Source organism: Cervus elaphus, chromosome 6 (genome assembly GCF_910594005.1).
Source record: "Cervus elaphus chromosome 6, mCerEla1.1, whole genome shotgun sequence".
In the NCBI taxonomy this organism is placed as follows: domain Eukaryota; kingdom Metazoa; phylum Chordata; class Mammalia; order Artiodactyla; family Cervidae; genus Cervus; species Cervus elaphus.
This window is the reverse complement of record NC_057820.1, coordinates 25,415,526-25,437,512: the sequence shown is the minus strand read 5'-3', so window position 1 is coordinate 25,437,512 and position 21,987 is coordinate 25,415,526. Positions and strand designations below refer to the sequence as shown.

The window sequence follows — 21,987 nt, the reverse complement described above, 5'->3', positions numbered from 1 at the left end:
AAAGACATGGGTCATAGGTATTCACTTAAAATCTTTGAACTCTTCTCCAGATTGTACTCACTGATGGAAATCCAGACTCTTCTAGAGTGATGGAATAAGAAAACAAAAAGTTTCCCAGGAAGCATAGTGTGTTGCTTCCCTATGCTCAGAAACTAACCACAAACAGTCGATTAAAACAACACACATTTATTATCTCAAAGTTTCTTTGGTTCAAGAATTCAGGCACAGCTTTACTGGGTCCTCAGCTCAGGGTCTTACAAGTCTGCAGTCAAGGTGTTGACCAGGCTGACTTCTCACCGGGAGGCTCAACTACCTCTGGAAGAATCTGCTTCCAAGTTAAGTCAGGTTGTTCACAAAATTTATTTCCTTGTATGAGGGAAGGTCCTGGCTTTTGGTACCCATCAGCTGAAAACCACATTTTGGAACCAATGTGGAACCACACCATCAACCCTCTGGGGTCTCCAGTTTGCTGACTGAAGATTTTGGGACTTCTTGGCTTCCATAATCATGTGAGCATCACAGTAAACCTTCTTATAGACTAATCCAACACCTGGCAAAATAATCTCTTGCCTGGGAATATAGCCTAAGAAGATGTATAATTTGAAAGATTTTTATGAAACAAGCCATATGCATAAAGTTTGAACCAGTGTTATTTATAATAATAACAAACTGGAAATACATGTTTAACAATTGGAGAATGACTGAATAGATTATATTACATCTATGTGAAATTATGCAGCCGTTAAATAAAGAATCATGAAGACTGTGTAGCAACACAGATGTAAATTTATAAAACACAAACAGAACATTAAGTTACATACATAAACATTATAGTTATAACAAGAAAAAGTAAATAAGGAAAAGGATACATATGTTTTGGTTGTGGGATTATACAATTTCTTATAACTTTACCAATAAAACGTTATTTTTTTTTCCATTTATTTTTATTAGTTGGAGGCTAGTTACTTTACAATATTGTAGTGGTTTTTGCCATATATTGACATGAATCAGCCATGGATTTACGTGTGTTCCCCATCCCGATCCCCCCTCCCACCTCCCTCTCCAATAAAACATTATAAAAACAATAAATAAAGGGTATACAATGAAAACAATGAAGGGGTTGAATTATTAGTGGTTCTTAACTGGGACAGACCTCAGAATTTCAGAATACTTACACCTGGGTGCTACCTTGTGAAAATCCTGAGATGGGGCTGGGGACCTATATATTTAAAAATAATCTCATCCTCCATACCCAATACACAGATGATACTTTTTTCATTGAAGCAGAGTTGATTTACAATGTTGTGTTCATTTCTGCAGTACAGCAGAGTGACTTCGTTGTATATATACATTCTTTTTACTATTCTTTTCCATTATGGTTTATTACAGGATATTGAATATAGTTCCCTGTGCTATACAGTAGGACCTTGTTGTTTATCCATTCTATATGTCATAGTTTGCATCTATTAACTCCAAATTCCCAGTCCATCACTCCCCGGTCTACCCACCTTTGCAACCACAGTCTGTTCTATCTGTGAGTATATTTCAGTCTTGTAGATAGATTCATTTAGATTCTACATATAAGTGATAGCACATGGCATTTGTCTTTCTCTTTCTGACTTATTTACTTAGTGTGATAATCTCTAGGTCCACCCATGTTGCTGCAAATGGCATTATTTTATTCTTTTCTATGACTGTAGTATTCCACTGGGAGTGGAATTTATGGGTGTAGTACTCCACTGTGTATATACACTCCATCTTCTCTATATATTCATCTGTTGGTGGGCATTTAGATTGTTTCCATGTCTTCACTATTGCAAATAGGGCTCCTGTGAACATAGGGGTTCATGTATCTTTCTGAATTATAGTTTTGGCTGGATATATGCCCAGGAATAGGATTGCTGGATCATATGGGAATTCTATTCTTAGCTTACTGAGGAACTTCCATACAGTTTTTCATAGTGGTTGCACCAACTTACATTCCCACCAACAGTGGAGGAGGGTTCCCTTTTCTCTACACACTCTCTAGCATTTGTTATTTGTAGACTTCTTAATGATGGTCATTCTGACAGGTGTGAGGTGGTACCTTATTATAGTTTTGATTTGCATTTCTCTAATAATTAGCAATGCTGAGCGTTTTTTCATGTGCCTATTGGCCATCTGTATGTCTTCTTTGGAAAAATGTCTGTTTAGGTCTTCTGCCCATTTTTGATTGGGTTTGTTTTGTTGTTGTTGAGTTTTATGAGTTTGTATATTTTGGAAAGTAAACCTTTATGGGTCTTATCATTTGCAGGTTTTCCTCCCATTTTGTATGGTGTCTTTTCATTTTGCTTATGGTTTCCTTTGCTGTACAAAAGCTTGTAAGTTTGATTAGGTCTCATTTGTTTATTTTCATTTTTATTTCTGTTGCCTTGAGAGACTGATCTAAGAAAACATTGGTACAATTCATGTTGGAGAATGCTTATGATTGCTTCTAGGAGTTTTATGGTGTCATTTCTTAGGTTTAAGTCTTTAAGGCATTTTGAGTTTATTTTTGTGCATACTGTGAGGGTATATTCAAACTGCATTGATTTACATGCAGTTCTCCAACTTTTCCAGCACCACTTATTGAAGAGATTGTCTTTTTCCCATTTTATATTCTTGCTCCTCTGTTGATGATTAATTGACCATAGGTGTGAGGGTTTATTTCTGGTCTCTATTCTCTTCCATTGATCTGTGTGTCTGTTTTTGTGCCAAGTCCACACTGTTTTGATTATGGTAGCTCTGTAGTATTGTCTGTAGTCTGAGAGAATTACACCTTTTGCTTTGTTCTTTTTCTTTAGGATTGCTTTAGCAATTCTGCGTCTTTTATGGTTCCATATAAAATTTTAGGATTATTTGTTCTAGTCCTATGAAAAATTTTATGGGTAATTTGATAGGGATCACATTAAATCTGTAGATTGTGTTGGGCAGTATTGCCATTTTAACACTATTAATTCTTCCAGTCCAAGAGCATGAGATATCTTTTCATTTCTTTGAATCAGCTTTAATTTTCTCTATTAATGTTTTATAGTTCTCAGTATATAAATCTTTCACTGCCTTGGTCAGGTTTATTCCTAAATATTTTGGGGTTTTTTGGTATAAATTTTAAAGGTATTGTTTTTTCTTATATTCCCTTTTTGATATTTCATTGTTAGTATAAAATGCAACTGATTTCTATATGTTAATTTTGTATCCTGCTACCTCACCAGATTCATTTATCAGTTCTAGTATTTGTGTGGAATCTTTAGGGTTTTCTCTATATAATATCATGTTGTCTGCATATAATGACAGTTTTACCTCTCCCCTTCCAATTTGAATACCATTTATTTCTTTTACTGTCTGATTGCTGGGGCTCGAACTTCCAATATGATGTTCAATAGAAGTGGTGAGAGTGGGTACCCTTGTCTTGTTCCAGGTTTTAGTGGGAAGGCTTTCAGCATTTCACTGTTGAGTGTTATATTGGCTGTAGGTTTGTCATAAATAGCTTTTATTATGTTGAAATACATTCCCCCAACCCAATCTGATAAGAGTTTTTATCATGAATGGATGTTGAATTGTGAAATGCTTTTCCTGCATCTTTTGAGATGATCATGTGATTTTTGTCTTTTCTTTTGTTGATGTGGTGTTTCCCATTGATTTTGCTTATGTTGAGCCATCCTTGTGAACTTGGGATGAATCCTACTTGGTCATGGTGTATGATCATTTTTATGTGTTGTTGTATTCAGTTTGATAATATTTTGTTGAAAAATTTTGCATTATAAATACAAATATCTATACTTATTAAAGATATTGGCCTGAAGTTTTCTTTTTTGGTGGTATCTGTCTGATTTTGGTATCAGGGTGATGGTGGTTTCATAGAATTATCTTTAGGACTGTTCCCTCTTCAGCCTTTTGGAAAAGTTTGAGAAAGATTGGTAAAAGTTCTTTGGTAGAATTCGCCTGAATACACAGGTGATTCTGTTGCATATTGGTAGGCAAATTCTCAGCATAAAGTTCCATGAATTTATGGAGAATAAGGAAGACATTCCAGCAACGAGCTCGGCATTGCTTCTGAGGCACCTTGGGCGACGGGGACAGAGCTGGCCTTAGTGTGCACCTGGGCTGCTGCAGCCACTGTTACTACTGTCTGTGACTTGTGGGCAATCTGAGATGTCACCCCCTGAGCAGGATTGCTCCACGAGGCGGAAGGCCTCCAGGAACTCATTGATGTCAATGTGGCCATCCTTGTTGAAGTCAATGCTCCGGGCAAGGTCACAGATGCAGTCGTCTGTGATGTCAATGTTCATATGAGAGCTGAATAGCTTCCAAGTATGCCTGAACTCATCCAGTGAGATGGACCCTTACCAGAGAGAGCAAGTCACTTTAGTGAATCAGTCTGGTTTTTCAGTGCTCATTTCCTCTGATATTCTTTCAAGGACGCCTATTCTCTACTGTTACAACAAAGACACCCAAGGCCTGCCATCCACTTTAAACAATCCCAAGAGGATCATACTAAACCACTTGGTCATTGGTTCTTAGCTGGAAGCAATTTTGCTGCTCTCCTTATAGGGACGTTTGGAAATGTTTTGAGACACTTTTGATGGTCATGACTGGAGTGGGAGTAGGGTGTTACTGGTATTTAATAGGTAAAGGCCAGGGATGTTACTAAACATCCTAAAATGTACAGGGTGGGCCCCAAAACAAAGAATTACTCAAGCCCAAATGTAAGTAGTGCCATGCTGAGAAACCCTGCACTAAATCATCTCAAACATATGCTAATTTATTCTGCTTATAAAAAGCCTATGGATCTATACGTCTATGGTCAGTTAATATTTTACTAGAGTTTCAAGACCATTCCACAGGGGAAAAATAATTTTTTCAACAGATGGTAGAGGACAATTGGATATCCACATGCAAACAATGAAATGAGACCCCCACCTTGCACTACAAACAGAAATTAATTCAAATTGATCAAAGATCCCACTGTAGAAGCTAAAACTGTAAGACTCTTGGAGGAATACCTAGGTACAAATCTTTGTGCCCATCAGTTACATAACATTTTCTTAGATACGATACCAAAAAAACACAAACAGCAAAAGAAAAAGAATAAATTGGACTTAAAAAAATTAAAACCTTTGTACACCAAAAGACACTACCAAAAAAGTGAAAAGATAACCCATAAAATCAGAGAAAATATTTGCAAATCTTACATCTGATAATGGGCTAATATCCAGAATATCTAAAGAACTCTTACAACTCAACAGTAAGAAGATAACCCAATTAAAAAATGGGCAAAGGATTTGAACAGACATTTCTCCACAGAAGATATACAAATTTCCAATAAGCACATGAAAAAGTGTTCAACATTGTTAGTTATGAAGGAAATGCAAAGCAAAACCATAATGAGATATTTCACACCCAGTAGGATGGCTATGAAAAAAAAATTTTAATGAAAAAAACAAGTGTTGGTGAGGATATAGAGAAATTAGAACCCTCATACGTTGTCAGTAGGAATGTAAAATGGTATAGCCACTGTGGAAAAACAGTTTGGCAATTCCCCAAAAAGTTAAACACAGTTTTACCATATGGTCCAACAATTGCACTCCTGGGAATACATCCAAGAGAACTGAAAACATATGTTCACACACAAAGTTGTGTATGACTGTTCATAACAATATTATTCGTAACAGCCAAAAAGTAGAAACAATCCAACTGTCTATCAGCAGATGAATGGATAAACAAAATGTGATATGTTCATACAATGGAATATTATTCAGGTATAAAAAGAAAGAAGCTGATACATGCTGCAACATGGGTGATCCTTGAAAACATGCTAAGTGAAAGAAGCTGGACACCAAAGGCCATGTGTCATGAGTCTATTTATATGGAATGTCCAGAATAGGCAAATGCATAGATACAGAAAGGAAACTAATGATTTCCAGGGAGAAGGAACAGGGAATGGGGAGTGACTGTTAATGGGAATGGGTTTCTCTTTAGAATGATGATAGTTACACAAGCTTGTGTATATACTAAAGAAGCACATTGTAAATGAGTAAATGATATGGTATGTGAATTATATCTCCAAAAAAGTAATAATATTTGAAAAGGCCTTTGGAACAATGAGGAAATAGGGTGAGGGTACATAAGACCTCCTTGTACAGTTTTTTGTAAACTCCTTGTTAACCTGTAATTATTTAAAAATTTAAATAATACTTTAGGAGTGACTGCCAAAGCTTTTCTGTTCTAGACACTCTTCATCCCTTTGTGGCAATCTCCGACAGACCTATAAAGGATATTACCGCTAATCTAATTCTTCCTGTAAGATGGTCTCATTCAGTTTGTCTTCATTCCTTTTTTGCCTAACCCCTCATCTACAGGGACAGCTCATGTGGCTCAAATACTATTTTAGTTTCTGTTTTTAGCACTGCCACTAAATTTACTCCAAACGATGCAAGGGTGGGGGTAAAATACTTGCTGTGTGTCAGAAGTAACAGGACGGTGTCTGCCTTTACCTGAGTGATCACTGTCTATGATCCTAAAAATGGTCTCCAGGTTGGATCGGTTGCGATACAGTGTTTCCAGCAAACTTGACTGTATGTTCTACAAGAAAAAAAAAATCTCAATTTCTTTCTGTCTCTTATGTTTACATTTCTCCTAATACATAATTACCACACCATCAACCCTGACAACAAGACTCCTGAAAGAGCCTGAAGGTATTTTATGATCCCTCCACCCTAACCCCTTCCAGCCTACTAAATAATCTGATGGTTTAAGAAGCACCTACCCATGATAAAAAAAATGTAAAATTTACCATGATGGTGATGGTTGCACATAGCTGCAAATATACTAAAAACCACTGAACTCTACACTTTAAATGGATGAACTGCATAATACATGAATTATATCACAATAAAGTGCTTTTTTAAAAAGTACATAGCCCAAGGCCTCATATACATTACATGTAAGTATTTAACTTTTTAAATGGGGGATAGACCTGGGTTTGAGCTCCAGTTCTATAACTTAGAAACTCTGTTCAAAGTTATCCCAGGTAGATTATCTAACCCCAGTGTTCTCTTGGGTACGTTGGTGCTGATTATATCTACCTCTTGGAGATGGTTTTGAGAATAAACTGTGAGGCAACATATATAGATCACTTAACACAAAGTCTGACACATAGGAACTCAACAGATGGTTGTTTCCATTCATCTTCCCTTTGGGGTTCTCAATATTTGGCTGTTACTGATTCAAAGTTCTCCACAAGGGGCTTCATTGTCCACGATATGCTTTCATCGACCATTTTTACACCCTTACCTGTTGGCTCAGTTTTTCTTTGGCCAAGTTCTCCAGCCAGGACTTGTACGCCAGCTTGTTATCCGTCAAGCCGCTCACCAGCTGTGGCCTCAGCATCCGCCAGGGCAGTCCCAGGTGCAGCACAGACTCCACGGCTGCAGCCCAGTCGCTCAGGGTGATCAGACCTTAGGAAAGAGCTGACTGGTTGACTCATCACCTATAAATCTTCTATCCTGACATTCTTCTTACTATCTGTAGGTAACAGTAGTGATGAGTAATGTCACTATTCTTGTTGGTTATGGAAGAGCTGGCTGGAAAGTAGGGTTGCCAGATAAAATACAGGGTGCCCAGTAGATCCAATTCTCAGACTACAGAATATAGGTATGTCCCATACATTGCATGGTATATACGTATATTTAAAACCTATTTGTTGTCTATAATTCAAATGTAATTAGGTATTTTGTTTTCATTTGCCAAATCTATTTGGCAATACTCCTGGAAGTCACACAAGTCTTGTAAATAATGTCATTATATATATAATATATATATATATATATATATATATATATATATAAAATGTCATATATATACACATATACACTCACATACACACATATGTATGTATATGTAGCATTAGTTATTTCTATGTATATGAAAAGATAGTGCTATGATTTTAGTACTGTTACTGCTATTTTTTGAACTGAGCTACATGTAGTCAGAGTCCATTAGACATTCCACTGAGTTGTGAAAAGACAAATTTTCCAGCTTGGGTAAATAGAACACAGAACAGGTGATCACACACTTATTGATGAGAAACCAAATTATTGGTCTTTTTGGTCTTGGATCCACCCTTGTAACCTGTCCCCCATTGCTTTTTGCCTAGTTCTGGCTTTATTACCCTTCCCTTGACTCCATTTCTTTTCACCATCTTTGTTTATATTTAGTCAAGTTTACATTCTGTTAAAAGCTTAGAATCAAAAAATTTAGAAAAGATAGCTAGGACATCAAGTTGAATAAAATGGAGGAAGTAGTCAAAGAAGTCTTCTGGTCATTTAATCCTTAAGCCAATATTTATTTGCTAATTACTGTGAGACAGGGTTTTTGACCAATTTTCTTCCTCTGTGAATATTTTACTTGATTAGTCTTACCAGTTTCATCTTTATCACGCTTCTTAAATTCAACAAGAATATCTGAGGAATGGGCAAATAACTTCTCCCGTAGGGCTCTCAGAGCTGACTCCTCCACTCTGCTAATCCTGGTACAAGGGATGACAGGGAACATGAAAAAAAAAAGAATCACTATTGAAGAAATCTGTTCAGTCCCTCAGTTGTGTCTGATTCTTTGTGACCCCATGGACTGCAGCACTCCAGGCTTCCCTGTCCTTCACTATCTCCTGGAGTTTGCTCAGACTCATGGCCAATGAGTTGGTGATGCCATCCAACTGTCCTGTCTCATTGAAGAAGCAGCCATTCTATAAATGGTGACCAGATAATCTATCTTTAGAAGTGCTAAAAAAAAAAAAACCCAAAACATTTTAATCATGTTTGATGAAAGTCTTCCTTGAAGTTTAAGGTACTTCACATAATAGTCTCCACAGACCCTCAGAAAAGTGTGAGTTGCCTAAAAAATTCATCTCAAATTTCATGGGTATGTGAGTGTATGTACTTTATCTGGAGAATATTTTGTTTTATCAGAGGCTAAAAAAAGTATGAGAGCCCCTAAAAGTTTAAGAGCATTTAAACTATTTTAAATGCAAAGCATTTAAACTATTTCTGGTAGATCATACTCATTGATGGTTATCATTCAGGGATGGCATATAGCAATGACCTTGAAGGCTGTCTTGACGCACAAGTCTCTCTGTTCCCTACGTCAAGCAGCACATATTGAGCTCTGCATGGATCATCTGATTAATCCTCCAATACCCACTGAGGTAGGTACAACTCTTCTGCCCAGTACAGTATAAGCAACTAGCCCAAAGTCACATAGCTAACAAGTAGGGGGGCAGGTATCAGTCTTGATAGGTGGACTCCAGGCTGGCTAAGCTATGAGGCATGGATTTAAACCAAAAGTAAATAGATGCTGGGGATTCCCTGGTAGTTCAGCAGCTAAGACTCTGAGCTTCCACGGCAGAGGGTGCAGTTTTGATCCCTGGTCCAGGAACTAAGATCCTGCATGCTACACAGCACAGCCAAAAAGTTAAAAAATTTAAAAAAAAAAAAAAAAAAGGATTCTGAATGAGGGTTCCCCTAGGAAAAAAAATGTTATCTTGAGTTGATGACCACGGAGACATATGGTTGGTCAAAGGCATTTCCCACCTTACTTCTCAGTTCTCCATTTGTGGTCCAGAGTGTTGAAATTGTTAGACAGGTGACTTCCATGTAAATTAGGGGATGTTGTACTTGCTTTAATACAATCAATGAATATTTTAAAAAGCTGAGTGTTCTTTAGCTATGGTATTAAAACACGGTATTTATAGGATTCCTCACAGTGACTCCTTTTGCAGTGGCAACACCTAAATCACTCGGAATCATGGTATTCCAGGTGCTGGGGTCCCACCCCCTGGAGATTCTAATTATGGAAGGCTGGGACGAGGCTCCAATAGCTTGACTTTTTTATAAAGCTCCAGAGACCATTCTGCTGCATAATGGGTTTGACTATCATTTAGTGAGCTAAGTTTTCACATCATACTTCTTTTTGAGTGATGCTGGCTCTGATTGTGTAAAACCTGAGTGTTTAATAACTCTTGAGTATTTAATAACTCAAGAGTGACTTAAAATAATGCCCTTTTATAGCACTCACACAAAAGGCAGATGCTAAATATTCTTGTGTTCTTTTTCCACTAGATTTATGCTGACTTTGATTTCTAACTTAGTTTGATAATTAAAGAAGCTGGTTCAGCAGCATTACAACTGTATCTTTTCAGCAGCTTATACACTCCAGGGCCAGCTTTCAGTGAGCAGCAGAACTGTAGAGCTGTTATGTATGTGGGTTCTGAAATAAGATTGTCTGGGTCCAGGCTTACTTTCACCACTTACTGGCTGTGTGACCTCAGATCACTGATTTAACCTCTGTTCCTTAATGATCTCATCTCTAAAACTGAAATTAGTAACACTGTATTTTATAAGCTCATTGAGAAACAATATATAAGTTCTTTGTAATAACACTTAGTGTATATTCAATAGTAAGCTCTCAACTAATATTAGAACTCAGGATCATCTCAACAGAAGCCATTTAAATAATATTATGTGCTCCCTTCCCAGGAAGAAAGAAGCACTGGTAACAAATGTGTGCAGATGAGAGTCCATCTGCCAAACCCCGAGACAGTGAAGGAAGGTTTGTCTGTGGTTGACTGGGTATCGCAAACACTTTAAGAATGAAAGAAAAAGGAAGAGTGATCCTGGAATGATTTAGTGGCCTGTCATATGGATTTCACCTAAGACATACCCACTGAGAATAATTTCTGTAGGAAATAAACATGTCACTTCCATTAATGATGGGTAGGCAGAGTGTATTGGAGGAAAAGAAGAGCCCCTGTTTTAAAGTCTCTTCTAGGTCCTAGTGCTGACATAGCTAAATTTTGACTTAGCATCTAGATAAATTTAACAACATTTGCGCTTCACAGTTTCCACAAACACTATAATTCTCTTTCTGAAAATCATTCATTGAAAAGTCTTGCCTTTGCTTCATGGTAAGCGTGTGGGTTGCCTTGTTAGCTTGAAACTGCATGATGTGTGGGGTCAAGTCTGGCCCCAGTTTGACATAGGCTCCTCTGTTGCTGCCAACTTCATAGTAGTTGGAGGCAGAAAAGATGGTTAACACCTAAATCAAAACAGAAGAGAGATGGGCATTCAGGTTCACTGAAGAACAGTTCATCCTCAATCCCATAGGGCCCAACCCAATTTGGGGGGTGACTGTTCCTTCTATTCCTTCTTGATTTCATCTATGTTGTTGTTGTCGAGTTGCTAAGTCATGTCTGACTCTTTTGTGATTTCATGGACTGCAGCCGCCAGGCTCCTCCGTCCATGGTATTTCCCATGCAAGAATACTAGAGTGAGTTGCTATTTCCTTCTCCAGGGGATCTTCACAACCCAGGAATCAAACCCGGGTCTCTTGCATTGGCAGGCAGATTCTTTACCACTGAGCCACCAGGGAAGCCCAGTTTATTTATGTTAAATCACTAATGCTAGCAGGGCAGGAGTTGTGACTCAAGTAATAAAGACTTGAATTCTGACAGGACATCCACAACATGTTCTCTTCACATTTTTATCCCAGTAAAAAATAGCAGCAGTCATAGATAACGCTTTATTTGGTCTGATTCAGAGGCCCGATAAACTGGGATGGCCATTACAGCTAGTAGGCATATCAGCTATTATCACTGGCGTTAAGCCTCAGAGCAGAGTTTACTGTGGAGTGCTGAGCCTCCTGAGATGCCCTGTGAAAAAAAGTTTCTGTTGTTGATACACTGGGAAATGCTGGACACTGTATCTCTTCTTCGGGATTCACAGTGAATATAGGAAATTAAAGGCTCTGAAAAGTTCTGCAATATAGAAATGTATACAACTATTTAGCTTAGATCAAATAATGAATCCTCTTAGAAGAATTATACTTCGTGTACTCTCTTACTTTATGTCTCACTTTTAATTGAACATTAAGGGAATGTAGTATTTTTTTTTTTCCATTTATTTTTATTAGTTGGAGGCTAATTACTTTACAATATTGTAGTGGTTTTTGTCACACATTGACATGAATCAGCCATGGATTTACATGTATTCCCCATCCCAATCCCCCCTCCCACCTCCCTCTCCACCCGATTCCTCTGGGGGAATGTAGTATTTTAATCATAGCTCTGCCAATATGTTTATCTAGAGGCCTGTTGCCATTTTTGTCTTTGAAATTTTTTTCGCCAAGAAAGGCAAGATAGCATTTTTTTCCTTCCAGATTGAGTTGGTGTAGTGTATTCTTGGTTATCAAAATACTCATAGCTTTGGGACTTTGAAATGGTAAATATTCATTATGTGTGAAACAGCAGGATATATAACTGTATGATCTTAATCATTAAAATGGATGCTTAGTTGTGAAAATACACAGATGAGACCTAGAAGGACATGTCACACGGTAAACTGCTTGTGATTATGAAGGACTTTGTTTTTTGCTTCTTGTGTTTTTTGGTTTCTTATTATGCACATGATAACTTTTAAGAAATAAATGTTATTTTAAAAACCTTAAAAAAAAAAGAAATGCATACAGCTGTTTAACATTCCTGTTAAACACTGTTTACATTAGTTGACCTCAAGCTTAGTTTTCTGCATGGAAACATGTAATTCTCCTGCAGGGTTAGTATTCCTGGGAATAGTCTTATTTTAGTGGCATTAGACCAGCAAACATTGACGGATTTGGAGATACCCAGAGATTTAGACAGGATGTTAATTATGCTCCCAAGAAGACAAACAATCCTGAATTCCTGCCTGGGGTGCAGTGCAGAGATCCTGTGACCCTGTCGTGTGATTGGAGACCTGTGACAGTGGGCAGTGTGACAAGAATAGCGAGGTGGCTGGGGAAAATACCCAGCCACATTTCCATCCATGAAATGGGGCTATATCTGCTCTTTACTTTCCTCTCAGGGTATGTACTGATAGGTAGTGGCCTCAGTCAAATTTTGAGTTTTAAAGAGGCTACAAATGCCAAGGATAAATGACAGTAAAGGGCCTTGTTGCTTTGAGCAAGTGGGTAACAAATACCAGGCTCAGCTGTTTGTGAGAAGCCAGGGCCTCAGCTCCTCCATGCCCTGGAGGGGGAATAGGACCACTCCTGTGCTGTAGCAGACGCCTGCCCACCTTGCGACCATGGCAGAATTCATAGCCTTCAGGTTTGCACTCGTGTGAGCGGATCAGGAGCTGCAGGTTGTACTTCTGTAGTAACCGCTCTGTCACATTCGGCCCAAAATAACAGCCGCCGCCTCGAACAGTGTTGGCCCTGCAGCCCTCCTGAGCCATGGGGTCACTCCACAGTATATCCACCACCTGGAGAGAAAAAAAGGTATGTTTTGCGAAAGGAGAGACTTGCATTTTAAAGTTTCATTTCTACGTGGATGTTGAGGTCCCGATCAATAACTCAGTGTCACCCAAACTGACCATCTTTTTCTTGGAGGTTCCTAGCCTCAGAATCACCTGCGGTTCCTCCTCTTTCTCACCACCCACCGCCATCCAGTCAACCAGCAAGTTCTGCTAATTTTAACTCTTAAGTAATTCTGGATTCTCTCCTTTTCTTTTCTTTATTCAAGGAAGCATAAGAAGCTGCCATTTTTGTAGGTCAAAAGTGGTTGAACAAAATGAGTTCAAGTAGTCCTATTAATTCTACCACAACAGATCACCAGTAGCAGCATCTCCCACCTAGATCACAGTCTCCCTGCCACAGTCTTGCCCTGGCGAAATAGCCCCCATTTGACTGCCAAAGTCATCTGTTTTGGCAAGCAGTGTGCATTCCTCCTTAGTATCCATTCTCCTCCCTCTTCGTTGCTAACAGAACTCTTAGACTGGGGTATTTGGCATGGCACTGTGCCTGGCTAAATACGTGCTTTTCCACTCCCCCTTGCCGCTTGGGCTGGCCATGGGATGCAGTTCTGAAGATTCTGGAAAAGGCTCTAGTTGCCTGCAAACAGAGGACAGGAGCTGCTGATATGACACTTCTGGCCTTGAGCTGCAGCAGCCATCTGATATATATGTCAGCTATGCATAAAACAGCTTCCGATAAATTGTGGCTTACCTTCTGCCCCTAGTAATGCCGAGTCACTAAACCAAGCTTATTCAGACAACAGAGTCCACCTGGCCCATCTCCCAGCTTTTATGAAACTCCAGACTATAGGCATCACTAGGCAAATACCGGGCTTCCCAGGTGGCACTAGTGGTAAAGATACCAGCCTGCCAATAGAGAAGACCCAAGAGACAAGGGTACGATCCCTGGGTCGGGAAGATCCCCTGGAGGAGGGCATGGCAACCCACTCCAGTATTCTTGCCTGGAGAATCCCATAGACGGAGGAGCCTGGCGAGCTACATACAGTCCAGTCCGCAGGGTCGCAAAGAGTCAGACACGACTGAAGCGACTTAGCACACAAGCAAATACCAGCTTGGGTGCTCTGACCTCAGGGAGAGAGAAAGACAGACGGCAAGAGCCAGGAGGAGATTTGCTGGGTTTTGTGAAATCCTTGCTTTTTGCAGAGAGCGGCGCGGGCCCCACCCACCTGCCTCCACTCCTCCGGTGTGGGTTCCGGCTGCTCCTCGGCATCTGAGTCCACTTCTGACTCCGAGGCCGAGGGCTCCTCCCTCTCCTTGATCGCCGGGAAGCCCGCTTGCTGCCGGCACCTCTCCAGCTCCAGGTCCACGGAGTGCCGCACCCGGCGGGAGAGCTCCTTGGGGTCCAGGGGGACGCCGCAGGGGACGCTGGAGGAGCGCCCGGCCCTGGGGGCCTTGTGGGTGCTGGGGCGGAGGGGCGAGGAGGGCGGAGAGCGGCTTTGGGGCAGAAACCACGGGGAGGGTCTCTCGGCAGAACCCGTCTGGTTGGCTTTTCCCTTCTCCGCCTGTTTCTTATTCTCCTTTCTTGTTTTGTACCTCATGGTGGAGACAATCTAAAAGTGGTCAGAAAAGATACAGATGCTTCAATGAAACATCTTTGACAGCAGCGCTTTGGCATCAAGTCAGTTGGGCCCCGTAGATTGTCCCGACGGTGACAAGGTCAGCACAGAACTGAGGCTAAGCTTTTCCAAGCTCTTATCGCAATTTGATATTGCTGCCATTCAAACACGTGATCAGTGGGCTTATACTTTTGGTTTGCATTTCATTTTTCTAGTTAATTCACGCTTATCCTATCTTACAACAGTACTGGTCTGTGACAAGTTAAAAATTTATGATACCTGGTCCTCCACCACAAATAATTGGAGAAATGCTAACCTGTTTCTAGGAGCCTAGTGATTTTAAGATAGCACCTCTCAGAAGGCGAGCCCTCATTGACTCTCTTGTTCCACAGATGCGAACAGAAGGGGAGGAAATGCAGCCTTGACTGAGGATGGCTGGAATGGGAAAAACCTGACACCTGCTATAACTGGCCATTCACAGGAAGGGCCTGCTGAGGAAGGACCCGGGAGGGAACAGGAGCACCCCACTTCAACCTGGACCTAATCGGGAAGATGCTCTTCTTGCCAAAGGGACCGGGTGTGGTCCCTCTCCCTCCCTCAGAGTCATCATGGTACTGGGACCAAGCTGACAAGCAGGAGGAATTCTGATAATGAGAAAGAGTTGGTTCAGGCCATGGAGCAGACCTGGGGCATCCAGCCAAAGGCAAGAGCGGCCATTCCCAGCATGCCCAAGTGCCACAGCATCCACAGGGACATCAAGGGACATCTGGTTCACAAAGGAAACTCTTCAGGTGTGTAATCAAGGAGCAAGAACTTTCTGCAAATAGATCTAAGGACTGCAGTACAAGAAAGCCATGTCCCGGTGTGGACGGACTGCAGGCAGAAACAAAGAGAGGCACTTGACGTGGCTCGGCAGTACCCAACTGACATTTGAAAGAGGGATCCCGATGGAAGAGATGAGAACAGAGGTTATTCTGTAACACTGGACAAGGGTTAATTACTTCCTAGGCAGTTCCGGCCCTGGGCGAAGAGAATGCAAGTCCACAGTGTGAAAGGACTCCTAACCACCTCCTCCCCTCCCTGCTGCCACCTCACAGTCAGGGCCAGTCCACCAGTCCCGCCGCTCCCAGTCCTCAGGTAACTTTATAAGGATGGTATCTGCTTCAAGAGGTGTCCCTGACTTTTATTCTTAATGATAATAGTGTTAATATGTATCAAGCCTCTTCCAAATAGGTGCTATCCAGGGCCCTTTTGTGAATACACTGATTAGCCTGAACACCCCTTTGCAGTAGCATTCTCACTTAATAGTGTGCGGGCTCACTCAGTCATGTCCGACTCTGTGATCCCACAGAGTCTGCAGCCCACCAGGCTCCTCTGTGGGATTCTCCAGGCAAGAATACCCTAGTGGGCTGCCATTTCTTTCTCTAGGGGATCTTCCTGACCCAGGGATCCCACCTGAGTCTTGCGTGTCCTGCATTGGCAGGCGGGTTCTTTACCACTGTGCCACGTGGGAAGCCCTCACTTAGAGTACAAGTAAGAACCTCAAGGCACAGGGATACTAAGACTGCACTGGGATGGAATCTGGATAGCTGACTCTAGACCCCCTGCTTCTCTAAGTTTCTAAAATGGTGGGTAAGTGTTAGTGAAATCCATTTCACCTGTAACCTACCTTCACTGATCAAGGCTGTTGTAATTGTCACTACGGAAGACATGCACATCCTCCAAGAAGCACGTGGCCTAAATAAGATGTTTGCCCGAGTTGTTTTTTGGGAACTTGGAATCGACTGTGTCTATTTCCTGCTGTGGAGAAGGCAATGGCAACCCACTCCAGTACTCTTGCCTGGAAAATCCCATGGATGGAGGAGCCTGGTAGGCTGCAGTCCATGGGGTTGCGAAGTGTTGGACGTGACTGAGCGACTTCACTTTCACTTTTCACTTTCATGCATTGGAGAAGGAAATGGCAACCCACTCCAGTGTTCTTGCCTGGAGAATCCCAGGGACGGGGGAGCCTGGTGGGCTGCCGTCTATGGGGTCGCACAGAGTCGGACACAACTGAAGCGACTTAGCAGCAGCAGCTGAGCTGATTAAGCCTGCATGGGACCACTGACCCTTCAACCAGGCATGCTCGAGGGTCCCAGCAGTGCCCTTTTGAAGGCGCAGAGCCTGTAGCCTGGTTACGCCTGCTCAGAGCCACGATTACCGCAGAGTTTCCTTATCCTTTCCCCCCAACTCCTCTCACAGCTCAGATGCCCGGCTTCTTTCTCCCATAAATACCCTGAACCCCTGCCTTCAGGGAAGAGGGTTCGAGATTTGTTCTTCAGCCTCCTCACTTGGCTGCCTTGTGAATAAACTCTCTCTTTGCTGTAAACTTTGGCATCTCAGCATTTTGGCTGCAAAGATAGGGCAGAGGGAACCTGGTTCGGTAACAAATACGGCACACCAGCCAGGAGATAAATCCAGACGGACCTGCTGCCCATGGTTGGTCAGCCTGTTGCTGGTATTAAAAGCCTGTGGGTGAGTCCAAACAGCCCCCTTGTCCGTCTGTTCCAGGGAGGATTCCCTGGGTTTCCTGGCAAGGCGCAGCCAACATTCAGTGCTTAGTTTTGTAGCAAGGAGGTGATTTGAGGGATCTGGGGTTGGAAGACGTCTTGGGGTGAGAAGACGTCTTTTGGATGAGTAACCCTGTTCAAGAAATTCACTTGAACCTAGACTGATTGGCAGTTCTGACCTCCATACCTGAGTTAGAAGCCCGGAGCCCATCTGGGTTTTGGTTTCATTTTGGTCTTGTCCATGTCCATCTGTATCTGATTAAGTTAATGACTGGCAATTGGGGATTCAACTTATTGGTGACAGTAACAGGGACCCTTGGAAAAATTTCTTTGCTGCAACCACCTGGAAGTTTAGTCCATTCAAAAGGGGGAAAAATTGATTCAGTTCCCCCTGGAAACCCTGGAACGTGATTTACTACATCCCTGCTATCACCTGATAATACTTCAGTTTTACTGTCTGGACACCAGGCACAGATGAATATCAATTTATGCACACCTTAAGGGATAGTAATCAAACTGTAGAAGATATTCATCCAGGAGTCCCTAACTCATACACTCTGCTCACTACTTTTTCTGGAGATTTGTGTTGGCTTACTGCATTAGACTTGGATTCCCTTTTTTTGTATACCCATGAGTTTTGAATCCTAAGAATCTTTAGATTTGAATAGTAAGATCTAGATACAGAAGTTCAGCAAGAATACTGCTGGATAGTACTCCCTCAGGGATTTTTAAAATACTCCCACGATATTTGGAGAAATCCTGGCAAAAGATTTGAGGGACCCTCAGCTAATCGAGGCAGCCTTGATCCAGCTTGTGGATGATATTCTGATTGCTTGTAAGAATCTGCACCTCAGACCAGAACACAGTTTTGACCTTGAACTTTTTGGTTGAATGAGGCTATAAGGTGTTCAAGAAAAAGTCATACTTTTCTGCCCTCTGCGAAATATTTGGGTTCTGAACTCTCACGGGTACAAACTTGCTCTTTGACAGAGGAAGCTCTAGCCGGGATTGCCATTCTTATACCAAGAGAACCGCAGGGGGACTTCCCTGGCTGTCAAGTGGTTGAAACTCCGAACTTCCACTATAGGTGGCGTGAGTTCAATCCCTGGTGGGGGAATTAAGATCCCACATGCCATGCAGCACAGTCAATACATACATAAATAAACTTCAGGGATTCCTATGGATGGCCAGGTTCTGCCTCATCTGGATCCCCAATTTTGGACTCACTGCAAAACCCTTTTAGGAAGCTCTTTTAAAGGAGGTTTCCCTGGTGGCTCAGATGGTAAAGAATCTGCCTGCAATGCAGGAGACCCAGGTTCAACCCCTTTGTCAGGAAGATCCCCTGGAGAAGGGAATGGCAACCCACTCCAGAAATCTTGCCTGGAGAATCCCATGGACAGAGGAGCCTGGTGGGCTACAGTCCATTGGGTCACAAAGAGTTGGACATGACTGAGTGACTAACATTTTCACTTTAAAGGAGGAGACATGAATCTCTAGACTCAACTAGGGAAATGCTATAGTGCATTCCAGGTTATCAAAGAAAAAACTAACTGCCCTGGCTTTAGGTCCTCCAGATATCAGAAAGCCCTTTGACTTATTTGTTCATGAGAGACAAGGAATCAGCCTTGGAGTCCTGACTTGGAACCTGGGTAGCATAAGGAGCCTGCTGAGTATTTCTTAAAGCAATTAGATACAGTTACTAACGGATGGCCAGTTTGTCTTTGGGCTGTAGCAGTGACCTGTGATCTTTTACCAGAAGTGGAGAAATTTATATTAGGACAACCTGCCACAGTGCATACCCCTCACTGTTTATTTCTCCTCCTAGAACAGAGGGGCAGGATATTGGTTAACTTCAGGAAGATATGCAAAGTATCAGGCTATATTATTGGATAATCCTAATGTTACTCTGAAAGCAGCCTCCATCTTGCATCCTGCCACTCTGCTCCCAAACAATACTGAAGAGCTTATGCATGATTGTATTCAGATAATTGAACCAGTCTATTCCAGCCATCCCGACCTGATGGACCAGCCACTGGAGAACCCAGACCTTGAGATGTTCACAGACAGAGTCAGCTTTATGGACCAGGAAGAATGCAAAGCTGGGTATGTGGTGGTAACTCACCAAAATACCCTGGAAGCAGACGCCCTTCCCCCAGGAATCTCTGCACAAAAGGGAGAACTAACAGCCCTGATGAGAGCCCTCCATCTATGTAAGGATAAGAGAGTAACTGTTTTCACTGATTCTAAAGTATGCTTTCTTGGTGGTCCATGCTTATAGGGCCATTTGGAGAGAGGACTGTTAATTGCAGGGAATAAGGAACTTAACCCTGCTGAAGAAATTTTAACCTTATTAGAAACTGTCATGGAGCCAAAAGAATGAATGTCCACTATTCAGGACATCAGAAAGCAGATTGTGTGACTGCTGAAAGGAATAATCTAGCAGATCAAACAGCAAAGCCAGCAGCCAGGAATACCTAGGTCCCCAGAGTTGGCTCTGGTCGCCGATGTAAATCAGGTAAGATGCTATCTAATTTCCTGAAGGTTTAAGGCCAACGAATGGGGATCTGATTGGAGTCCTGGTCATTCTCAGGATGCTGACTCTAGGAAGGCTGGGTTTACAATGGATATAGTAAGGTCCTTGTACCTGAACACCTTGCAGAAGGTGTAACATGATGTACACCCGAGTACCCACTGTGGAAGACACAGCACCCTCTAGTGGATTTGCTAACTTAATACAGGACCAAACATGCAAAGGACAATTCGAAAGCTGATACAGAAATGCATGGTGTGTGCTAAAAATATTCGTAAAACTGGGACACTGCCTTTAATCAAAGGAGTTCAGACCCCAGGTACTGGACTGGGAGACAATTAGTGACTTCACTGTGGTGCCAATAGTCACTGGAAACCTTAGGCCCTTATTAGTCATTTGTGAACACTTTTACTGGTTAGATAGAAGCATTTCCTTGCTGGCCTGAAAAAGCATGAGGTTGTTAGAGCTCTCCTAAAAGAAATAATTCCTAGGTTTGGGTTACTTATGTCCATTTTGAGTGACAATAAAGGGGCCTTTAGAGCAAGAATATCTCAAGAAGTATCTGGAGCTTTAAACCTTCTTTGGAAATTACATGCTTCTTGACAACCCCAATCTACTGGCAAAATGGAAGAGGAATCACACTCTTAAAAAGACTATGGCTAAAATTTGTCAGGAGATTACTTTAACCTGGGATAAAACCTCACTGGTTGCCCTACTTCCAGTTGAAGGTAGCCCTTAGAAGTGAAAGTTGCTCAATCGTGTCTGACTCTTTGCGACCCCCATGGATTATACAGTCCATGGAATCCTCCAGGCCAGAACACTGGACTGGGTAGCCCGTTCCCTTCTCCAGGGGATCTTCCCAACCCAGGAGTTGAACCCAGGTCTCCCACATTGCAGGTGGATTCTTTACCAGCTGAACCACGAGAGAAGCCCAGGCCTTAGAAGCAGGTGCCAGTTGAGAAACTATGAGATGTTGTTCTAGAGACCCTACCTTTGTTTCAGAAATAGTTTGCGATCCAGAAGGAATTCAGTTAAGGAACGTAGATACTGTCAGGTATGTAGAATCAGTGTAAGCTACTTTCACTGCTCTACGTATGTTTATTTCTAGCAGATTAGTGTTTCCCACAGATGTTCGCTTGTGCCACTGCTGTCCTAGAGACTGGATCCTGTGGGAATCTTGGGAGAATAAACATCCAGAAGACCAGCCCAAGTGCTGGCCCTGATTGCTCATGTGGATCTCATAAGATGCTATCCAAAGTATTTTCCTGAAGACTTAAGGCCAATGAATGGGGATCAGATTGGAGTCCTAACCATTCTCAGAATGCTGACTCTAGGAAGTGTGGGTCTGTAATGGACATGGCAAGGTCCTTGAACCTGAACAACTTATGGAAGGTGTTATTATTTTTAGCACATACCATGCATTTCTGTGGTATCACCTTGCTGGACTGGACCTTATGAGGTGATACTCATAACTCATTTCTCTGGTGAAGTTGCAGGGAATTAAGCCATGGATCCATCACACTGGAGTTAAGATGGTCCCACAGAGATCAAGGGAGCCACCACATCCTGCGTACAGGAATGCACTACGTTCTGACCAATGGGATGAGAGCGGAAGAGATGTTTGCAACTTCTTCACTATGTCTTTAAAGGGTAGGATATTCTTCTTCCCTTCATCCCTTTACTGTATTGCTTGGAACGCAGGTGTGGTGGCAGGCTATCTTGAGCTATGCACATGAGGGCATGGGGATGACACTCTAAGGGTGGCAGAGTTAACAAGACATAAGAAGCCTTGGCTCCTGGACAACCTAATACACAACGCTGCCATACCAGCCAAGAAGTGCTTGTTTCTAGATTCTGACTCAGGTCTGTCTGATTTTAAGGCCACACTCTTTCATTTATGTCTCATAACAGAAGGAGAAGAGGGCGACAGAGGATGAGATGGTTGGATGGTATCACCGACTCAATGGACATGAATTTGGGCAAACTCTGGG

The 21,987-nt window shown here is 41.9% G+C and overlaps 1 protein-coding gene and 1 long non-coding RNA gene across 2 annotated transcripts in view; one reads left to right on the top strand and one right to left on the bottom strand.

Moving 5' to 3' along the window:
• Positions 1-2,956: 2,956 nt before the first annotated feature.
• Positions 2,957-21,987, bottom strand: part of PPEF2 (protein phosphatase with EF-hand domain 2) — a 41,391-nt gene continuing 22,360 nt past the window's right edge. The window contains exons 11-17 of the mRNA XM_043906434.1: positions 14,528-14,911; positions 13,125-13,310; positions 10,967-11,109; positions 8,439-8,545; positions 7,312-7,475; positions 6,513-6,600; positions 2,957-4,360 (exon numbers count right to left, since the gene is read on the bottom strand). Of these exons, the coding sequence (XP_043762369.1) occupies positions 4,107-4,360; positions 6,513-6,600; positions 7,312-7,475; positions 8,439-8,545; positions 10,967-11,109; positions 13,125-13,310; positions 14,528-14,911 (1,326 nt within the window). The 3' untranslated portion in view covers positions 2,957-4,106. The remainder of the gene's footprint in view (positions 4,361-6,512; positions 6,601-7,311; positions 7,476-8,438; positions 8,546-10,966; positions 11,110-13,124; positions 13,311-14,527; positions 14,912-21,987) is intronic.
• LOC122696439 lies at positions 18,333-21,962 on the top strand. The gene is made up of 3 exons (XR_006341753.1): positions 18,333-19,981; positions 21,487-21,646; positions 21,908-21,962. It is a non-coding gene; the product is annotated as an uncharacterized LOC122696439 (long non-coding RNA).